At 32.9% G+C, this 9638-nt stretch overlaps 1 protein-coding gene across 3 annotated transcripts; it reads right to left on the bottom strand.

Annotated features, from left to right (window-relative positions):
- Positions 1-401: 401 nt before the first annotated feature.
- On the bottom strand, positions 402-6887 carry LOC114403704 (peptidyl-prolyl cis-trans isomerase FKBP43-like). Of its 3 annotated transcripts, none has more exons than XR_003664689.1 (12): positions 6764-6887; positions 6600-6673; positions 6175-6410; positions 5789-5922; positions 5320-5671; positions 4968-5192; positions 3695-3922; positions 2459-2744; positions 1434-1534; positions 1320-1361; positions 994-1042; positions 402-897 (listed from the first exon to the last, which is right to left on the bottom strand). XR_003664689.1 is itself a non-coding variant. In XM_028366817.1 (12 exons), the coding sequence occupies exons 1-12, from the start codon at positions 6774-6776 to the stop codon at positions 816-818; spliced, it is 1809 nt and encodes a 602-aa protein (XP_028222618.1). In that variant the 5' UTR covers positions 6777-6887; the 3' UTR covers positions 402-815. The 3 variants fall into 3 exon arrangements, 2 of the variants coding, with proteins under 2 accessions (XP_028222618.1, XP_028222619.1); XM_028366817.1 differs by having other exon boundaries at positions 1434-1521; XM_028366818.1 differs by having other exon boundaries at positions 1434-1521; positions 3695-3919.
- Between the last annotated feature and the right edge of the window lie 2751 nt (positions 6888-9638).

The following is a 9638-nucleotide window of genomic DNA, read 5'->3' as shown; positions in this document are numbered from 1 at the left end:
GTCCTGAGGTTACTAAAACCTCTATTGATGATTAATTACTTTGCCTCAAACGATTATTAGTGTCATCATGTGATTTTTTATCATCACACCTTTAACTATATGTGTAAGCAGTTAATTTTTCTTCACAGATGTTATAGTAAATAAACATGATTGTATACAATTATCTACAAGTGATTAATCATGTTATGAGGTTACTGAAATGTTTAAAAGCTTGTTTAAATTTTTCTTCTTGTTTCTCTTCTAAATACTTTTTATAGAAAAGCTTTAACCTATATTTGGAAAACCCTTGGCAGGTCTCTCAACGATCCAAAAGATACCAAAGGGTTCTTTCTTCAAACGTCCGTTCAAGGTGCAGGGAACAGAGAGCCAAACATCAACAAATTCGAACAAGGCCTAAATCTAAAACAAAGTGTGGGGTTTGATGGCAGCATGAATTCCAATAACATTCAACAGAGAAGTATGAGAGGGAACTTAAAAATCAACGTTCGTTGAGGGTTATAGTTGGCTATGCCCCGGAACATTTTGTAATCAAAAAGTATATAATGTTACTTAGTTCAGCGTTATATTTATGTGAACATTTTCACTATCTTCACCCTCAACATCTTATACTTTTAACACGGTATACCAAAACCCACTATCTTCTAGACCAAAAACTATTCACCGGCTAACAGAAATCCAAGTTCAACCAATCCAAAAAAGAAAACTGTACTGTTGATTTGACAGTTGGCTTTCAGCCGTCCACTGTATTGCCTCCAGACTCCATGAAATTTTTTTCCACCCAAAATCTTAACTAGCCACCATCACCTCGATGAAATTCAATGAACTTTAACCAGTTCAAAGTCATAAACCAACCATGAATTTGGTGGTATCTTGGCACAATGTTCATCACTCTCAGACCTGATACATGCACATAGTAGAGGTTATAGGAATCCCAAATAAGAAATCAGAGAAGAGAAAATGGTGTTTAAAAGACACAAGAATTTAATCGCATACGTCAATGATGGTGGAATTACAAGTCTTCTCTTCTCTCCAACTTGCATGCCTGAGGAACATGTATATACATCGCAATAGTACTTAGAGAAAGAATATATTCAATGAAAATCGTTAACAACACGCTTTCCAACACACTCGCTACTGTTATTAGGTGAATTTTATATGGATCCCATGACAGTGTTGACCCACTCACCTTTTTTCAACCAATGATAGAGAATTTATTGAAAGGTACATGTCAAAAAGATATTATAGGCATTGCCCTAATTCAATAAAAGTAAAAGCAGGACGATGGAAAAAGAACAAGGACAAAATGTCTAAATGACTACCTTCAAGGCCAACATCCCAACCCTCAATAACTTTTCCTTTGCCTGCAAAAAGTTAATACCATTAAGCACAGAGAGTCATCCAGGTAACAGAAGGTTCAGGTAAATGGTGTTTACCAAGGCGAAATTTGTAAGGAGCTTGGCCAGCATTTGATGCAAATACTACTCCATCTTCCTTCATCTTGCCGGTGTAATAGATGCTGATCTGTAACCAAAGACTACTTATTTAAATTAAATCAAATCAAATCTTCAAATTATTATTTATTACTGATACAATGGCACCAATGAGATTTGAATCTGTGAATATGAAGCATTGACTCCATCATGGGCACCAGACATGACATGGACACCAAGACATCACTAATGTCCCAAATATAGGACACAGGAACACCACTTATATATATATATATATATATATATATATATATATATATTGAGAATTAAGATTTATATGATTCACATTCTAAAAACAAAGTTGTTAAGCATTACAGTTTTCATAGAATAATGACCCTGACAGATACAATACTAAGAAACATATCTCTTGATTAAAACAAGTATTAGCCTCAGAAAAATGCTATGAGCCTTGCAATATTTATAATATAATTTGACTTTTTTATTTCTTTAATTTCTTTTTTTCTGCTTCACATATGATTGCAAAGGAGTATCCTGGTCGGTCGCCAAGATTTTTAAACTCCTTCGGGGAATCTGCTGGCACTCATAGCCCCGACCACATGCTTAAGGAGTCCAAGCCCCAGCCACTTGAATTAACCACTGCTGTTTTTTATTTTTTTTTTTAATGATAGTAGTGTATAGCCAAGAATAGGTGTTGGCTCATTCTCTTGACTCATGCTCAAGCTGTGTACAAATTGTGTTGAAGAGGTGTGTGAGCCAAAAAATAATATTTTTTAATTGCAACGCAGTTGAGGGTTGTCTGACATGGGTCAAAAGCGTGTCCGAGAAGTGTTTGTCACATCCACACGTTCTACAGAGGTGTTGATGCTTCCTAGTCCGTGATGGTATGACCTCACCTAAACTCCCCATCCCCAACACCACTAGCCTAATCCTTGTGCTTTGCAATTCTCTTTTGGTTTGATTTTATGGAACTGGTTGCTAAACTATTTTAAATCAATTAAATGAACTACCTTTTTCCCCAAAGCAGCTATTTTTCCATCTTGCCTCCCCTTTTCTAGTTCTTGAATAACTAGTCCATTTGCCAATGTTCTAACTTGGGAAGGCTTTGCATCTTCCCTCTTATTTCTGTCTTCCTCCATCATCTCAGTTTCACCACTTTGCTCAACAGATACAGGCATATCAGAATTTGCAACTTCCCCATTGCCCGGACTCTTACTCATTTTCTTCCTTTTCTTAACTTTTCTATCATCAGATAGATTTCCATCAGGAGACTCATGAGCACCATTGTCCACACTCCTGCACCGGAAAAATTAACTAAGAATGTAAGATGCTTGCACAAAATAGGTTTATAACATGTCTCAGACTACAAGTAATATATAAAAAAGAGCTGTTTAGACAACTTAAAATAGTGGAAATGGCATTAAAAGATAAGTTTATCACCATTCAGCTAAATCAGAAAAACTCATTGATACTGACCAACCAAGGAACTAGGGCAAGTGCCTTCTTAAATGAATTCCAAACCAAAGCATAATAGCCCATGTACTAGTTTTTGTGTCTTTCAATGAGCAATTATTAAATTAGTCTATCAGTTTGCTGATAATTCACAAAAGAGATTACTATTTATCCTTTTCTCCCTGGACTACCAGAATGACTGTCCCACTTCAGTTGTGTATTAATGTCTATCCCTACCCTATCAATCTCTACAAGAACAAAAAAAGGTTAAAGAAAACAAATAACAATAGTTATCACAATATTAGAGGCTTGTCATGAAATCATGATTTTTGTTAAATTATTACTCTAACTGATACTAGAGGGCAAGCCCTGGCACAACGGTAAAGTTACGCCTTGATGACCGAGAGTTTTTCTATTTTTTTGAATGTCTGATATTTTATTAGACAATTCAATCTTTACATTTTATTGTTTTTATTGCGATTGGATATATACACCCATGTTATTTTCTAAATTGTATTGGGTTGGTCATGGGTTCAAATCTGAAAACAGTCTCTTTGCATATGCAAGTGTAAGGCTGCATACAATCACCCTACCTCATACCTTCGCATAGCAGGAGCCTTCTAGCACCGGGTACTTTAGTTTATTATTCTAACTGATACTAATACTAGCAAGTTTGCCAAGTTTCTGTTACTAAGATAATTTTATCACCAGTTCAATTTTAGCACTAAGGCATGTATTAGTGACAAGTTATAGTATTATCTCACATCAAAAGCATAAACAAAATAGAAGCGTACTTCTCATTAGTTAGATTCTCATGCAGTTCTTTTTCTGCAAAAACTTTATGGATCAGATTCTGGGACTCTGCTGCATCTCTTTTGGCTTTGTCCTCTTGGATGATACCTTCTTGATATCCGTTGTCACTTTTGTTTACCTGTTCTTTCTTTTTCTTCTTTGTTCTATTTTTTTTAGGACCTGTGTCAGCAGAAGGCAATGCAACATTGCCTGAAATATTGGCATCCCTGCTAATTTGCTAATGCATGTCAGATATCAAAAATTCATTTCTTTTTTGACAGGATGACACAAAAGTTTAACGGAAAATTGCAGGGGAAATTGCAGTGGCGAAAATAGTGAAGTTTTGAAGGTTGGACAATTCAAAACATTGCATCTTCATTGAAAGTAACTGCATATATTCATTTGTAAGGAGAGAGATTTCTTGTCAAGTTTTACTTCTTTTAGCATTGAAAGGGTTTCATTCCGTATTCAATAGTGAAATGGCAGACTATATTTGAAAGTCATTTGCAAATTTAGTTTCTATATCTGCTTACTAGACTTTGCGAGTTATTCAAAATAAACAGATAAATTGCCATTTCACTTGATACTTGGCAATAACCTGCTGGCATTGACATTTCAAAATGAAATTTAGAACACAAAAAGACCTCCACCTTGGCATTCCAAAGAACACGTACTAGTCAAAACTAACATTTTAAATATGATAATCTGTTTAAGGTTTTTTATTTTTTTTAATTTTAAGAATAAGAAATGCTTCTGAAAACATAAGTTTCCTTGAATTAATTTTATTAAAAAAAGATATGAAATAAAGAGGCATCAGCATTTGCTATGAACAGTACTAATCCATTCCTAAATCAAGCACCCTAAATTAGTCTAACATGAGTTTATTTTTTAATGCACTGCCATTGTGGAGATACACTATCAGTGAATAAAAAATATCCTAGATATGACTTTTAATGTATTTATTGTAAAAGTCAATAAACTTACCATACATAGCAATTTGTGATTAGATGACAATATAAAAAATCTTTAAATTATGAATGTATTATAAAAAAAGGCATGCGTATTTGTCTTTTAAACTTGATCATTCAAATATAATATCACACACACACACACATAACTTGGTATAGTTTTCCATATTAGTCTAATTGTTTATCTTTATCCTACAAAAAGTAACAAACATTACTCAGCTCAGCAAGAACAATTTCTTATAATATTCAACCATGTAAATACAGGTGCGGTTTTGGAATCAAAAACTCAAAGCACATAATCACTCACTTATCATCATCATGCTGCTGTTGTTTGTTTCCTGCCACAAAATCCTGGGTCATCTTTTCCATTTTTGGCTCACCTCCTATACCACTATCTAGTTTGATAGAATGATCATTACTGGAGCTATCAATCTCTTTTCCCTTTCTCTTCTTTTTCTTTTTTAAATTTTTAATATCCCCAACATCCAGAACAATGCAAGGATCTACCAAGTGGTTTGAGGGTTGAGCTTCCCTGTTTCAGCAGAAGCGTAATTTATGAACAAAGGAAAGAACAAAAAAAGCATATCCCCCTAAAACCTGAAGCAGAGAAAAGCAAACATGTCTTTGAACATTGATTGAGAATTAAGAAGAATTGTCACCTGAGCGTCTGACTATCTACAAGGTCATGGTCAGCTTTTAAATTTGTTTCAACAATACTATTTCCACCATCTTCACCATTCTTGTTGCTGGCATCACCTGCCTGTCTGTCAACACTAGCATCCATTTCCTCGTCCAAGACCCTTTGAGAGGCTTTATTCTTGTAAAGAGATGAAATAGGTAGGATATCTTCATCATCTTTGATTTCCTGGGTTTGGTCATCCATACTGTCATCAGCAATTATCTTTTCTTCGTGACGGCTATCATCATCAGACTCTACTGACTGGTACTTTTTCCTCAGCCGTCTAAGGCTGCCTTTCCTACCTTTTTCTCTGCTATCATGAGAAGCTTCCTCTGCAGTCAGCACAATAAAAAAATACAGACATCATTTTGGTTTTGAAATGGGGGCAAACTCTAGAAATAAAAAAATGTTCCATCCGTTGAAGGGTGGACATTTTTATCTGAACATGCCTTCTTCAGAAATAGGAGATGGTAGGAAAGCCTCTGGAACACCGTCATCATCAATAAAACTATCATCATACTCATCTTCACTGTAATCAGATTTCTCTGTTTCTGTATCTGCAATGTCCTCCCCAAATGACTCCCTTTCCATTGTAGCAAAGGAAATCAAGAAAAAAAATTGTAACAAAAAAGATTTCAAATTACAATTATATATTTATTTCTCTCTTTTGATAGGGCATGGTATGTCACTGTCTAATCAAATCAAATATAATACAAATGGACATGAAAACACTGAAAAATCAAGTCAGACAAATAAGATTTCAATACAACAAAGCAATATTTTTTATGTCCGTGCTAGAAAAACGGGAAATGTGGAAAAGGAAGAATAAGGATACGAATCATCAACGAGATTGGAGTTGCGGGCAGTGACGAGATAGTAACCGCAGAGATGAATGCTCCGAGGACCAATTACAGAGAAAACAACAGTTTCATCAACTTCCTCGAGCTCTAAATTTAACTGCAACGACTCGGTTTTTCCGGGATAGAGAGAGCACAGGTACACAGGGCTCCTGTTTCCCACATTGCACTGCAGAGTGCTTTTTGCTATTGCAGTGCCCAACCCCAAAGTGCCCTAAATTAATAATATGGTAATGATAATTATAACCATTCCGTTAGCAAGCAAGCAATCTAATATGTTAATTCATTCACACTTCAAAGTGCCCTAAATTAACAATAGTATGGTAATACTAATAATAACTATTCCGTTAGCAAGAAATCTAATATTTTAATTCATTCACACTTATGAACAAGATTACATTACCATCGAAATATGGAGGCGTCCTTTGGAGGGGTCATGTTTATGAGAAAAAGGCTTTCCCGGTTTTACTTCGACTCCTGCAGAGCAGAAGATTGGAATGTGGTTAGATTTTAGACATCAGAACGGATTGTACAGACACACGAGACGAGACGACGTGCTTTTCTTACCCCAAAAAGCCATGTCTCAGTCTCAGTCTCAGCTCAGACAAAGCTCCTCCTCCCCCGCGCTCCCTAAAACCCTAAAACCCTAAACCCGCTGCGTGTGCATCTTCTTTCTTGCCGCCTTTTTAACACAAGCTTTTTAGATGATTAATTTTTTTAAAAATAATTATTTATAATCAATCAACTATATATATTTTGGAAGGCTGTAATTTTCTCACATTTGTCTCATTTTTTCTTTTGTCAAGTTACTTCTCATGCAATTCTTTCTTTTGTATTCTTTACTATTAAATTATTAAATTTTCAGCATAAAAAATTATTAAATTTTGAAAATAAAAAATATTTGACAGTTTTTAATTATTAATTTTAAAATTTTGAAAATAAAAAATATTTTAAGGTTTTTAAAACTAATAGTTTTTAATTGTTAATTGTTAAATTTTGAAAATAAAAAAGACTAACAACTAATGTTTTTTAATTGTTAGTATGGTTATGCTTATTTATTCACCAACAGAAATGGTTATGTTTATTTTAAGGGTAAATAATCATTTTCGTCCTTGAATGTGTAAATTGTTGACAAATTTACTTTTAAAAGATTAAAATTCAAAATTTAATCCTTGAAAATGTGAAAAGTGTGACAAATTTATTTAGACGTGAACTTTTGTCTGTTGTCGTTAATAAAATAACTTACGTGGAACAAAAGGAAACATTTGTCACAAAATTAACTATTATTGTGATCATATTGCATAGATTGGATGAAAATGTTAATAAGTTATCATTATTGGACGAAAGTGTCAATAATTTTTTTGGACAAAAATATCAATAAGTTATCTTTATTGGACCAAAATGTTAGTAATTTTTTATTATATCAAAATGTCAATAATTTTTTATTGGACATAAATGTTAGTAATTTTATGTTGAACCTAAATATGAAGATGTTTCTATTAGACTAATTTATTACACTGCAAATGTTTATTAGCAAATCAAATATACTAATATGATTATATAAAACCTTCAAAAAATTAACACAAAACTCAAATATGATCACTAATACCTTAAGGGCACAACCAATGTAGCTTTGTGGTATCCCAAAGCTACATCCTTAAATCTAACAGGTTTTTCAGATTCTAATTTTGCAGGTTGCAAATTGGATAGAAAAAGAACAAGTGGGACATGCCACCTACCAGGAAGCTCTCTTGTATCTTGGAATTGCAAGAAACAAGCTTGTGTAGCACTTTCCACTGCAGAAGCGGAGTATATTGCAGCTGAAAGTTGTTGTGCTCAAAGTCTTTGGATAAAACAACAACTTGAAGACTTTAGAGTAAACCTTGATCACATTCCTCTAAAATGTGACAACACAAGTGCGATCAATCTGACTAAAAATCCTGCCATGCATTCTAGGACTAAACACATGGAAATAAGACATTATTTTCTTAGAGATCATGTTTTAAAAGGTGATTACTGCATTGAATTCATAGATAGTGAGCTCCAACTAACAGACATATTCACTAAACCTCTTGCTAGAGATAGGATTTTCATCTTTAGAAATGAACTAGGCATCTTAGATGGATCTAGCATAGATGACATTTTGTTTAATGCCCTATTATTTGTTGCATATTGCATTCTATATCTCTTGATTTCTCTTAATGTGTCTTAGTTTGTTGATATATGTGTTTAATAATCTATTTTTTAGAAAAATCACATGCTCTCCTTGGTTATTTTATGATTTCTCTTTGTTTTAATTGATTACTCTTCATTTTAATTGATTACTATGTGTTAGTTGTATGATCAGTTTTTTAAAACTTTATGTTTTAATCGATTAGGCCATGATTTAATCAATTACCATTGTTTGGTATGTGTTATTAGTTTTGAAAATCTTATATTTTAATTGATTACCCCGTGTGTTAATCGATTATTGTTTTCGTGATTGTGGTGTTTTTGTTTAAAACTGTTTGTTTTAATCGATTACTTGTATGTTTAATTGATTACATGCCTCTAAGTATGAGTTTTATGTGAATTTCTTTCTATTTTAATCGATTACTTAATGTTTTAATCAATTAAATAACCTCAATGGGAGTTTTTCTGGTATATTTAATCGATTACGCCTGTGTGTTAATCGATTACTTATAACAACTTTTGGTTTTAAGTGAAAACGAGGACAATTTAATCGATTACTATGTCATTTTAATTGATTACTTTCATGTATTTTGCATGTAATCCGTTACATTTCTTTGTCTTCACCTCATCAAACCTCATTACTCCAACATTTACTCCCGCCACCAACCTCAGTCAACCAAAACGCCACTGTCTCTCTATAAAAGCAAGATGTAGACTTACAGAAGTATTCTCCTTTGACAATAAAAATAATCTCACGTTAAGAATATCAAGGTTGTTGTTCAAGAAGAATGTACTAATTTGTTTGAAACACATTTGGAGAATAAGAATGATCCAAAGTTCAAGGTTTCTAACCATAATTTCAAGGTACAACTTATGGGCACCATGAGTTGCACTCGAATCAAGACAGACAAAATATTGATGTTAGATATTGATTTTAAGTCATTCTCAAATATTCTTTCTCAAACTGAGAAGATTTACTTCTTGGTTAAATATTTTTATCCTAACCCTAAAATTCTGTTTAATTTTATAATCTATAATAATAATAATAATTTATAATTGATTTTCTACTTTATTATGTTTGAAACAGATGTTATTAGTCATGTAGCAGATATTGATTTTAAGTCATTCTCAAATATTCTTTCTCAAACTGAGAAGATTTACTTCTTGGTTAAATATTTTTATCCTAACCCTAAAATTCTGTTTAATTTTATAATCTATAATAATAATAATAATTTTTATAATTGATTTTTTACTTTATTATGTTTGAAAC

This window comes from Glycine soja, chromosome 20, assembly GCF_004193775.1.
Source record: "Glycine soja cultivar W05 chromosome 20, ASM419377v2, whole genome shotgun sequence".
Classification (NCBI taxonomy): domain Eukaryota; kingdom Viridiplantae; phylum Streptophyta; class Magnoliopsida; order Fabales; family Fabaceae; genus Glycine; species Glycine soja.
Note: the sequence above shows the minus strand (reverse complement) of the source record. Positions and strands in the feature narration are given on the sequence as shown.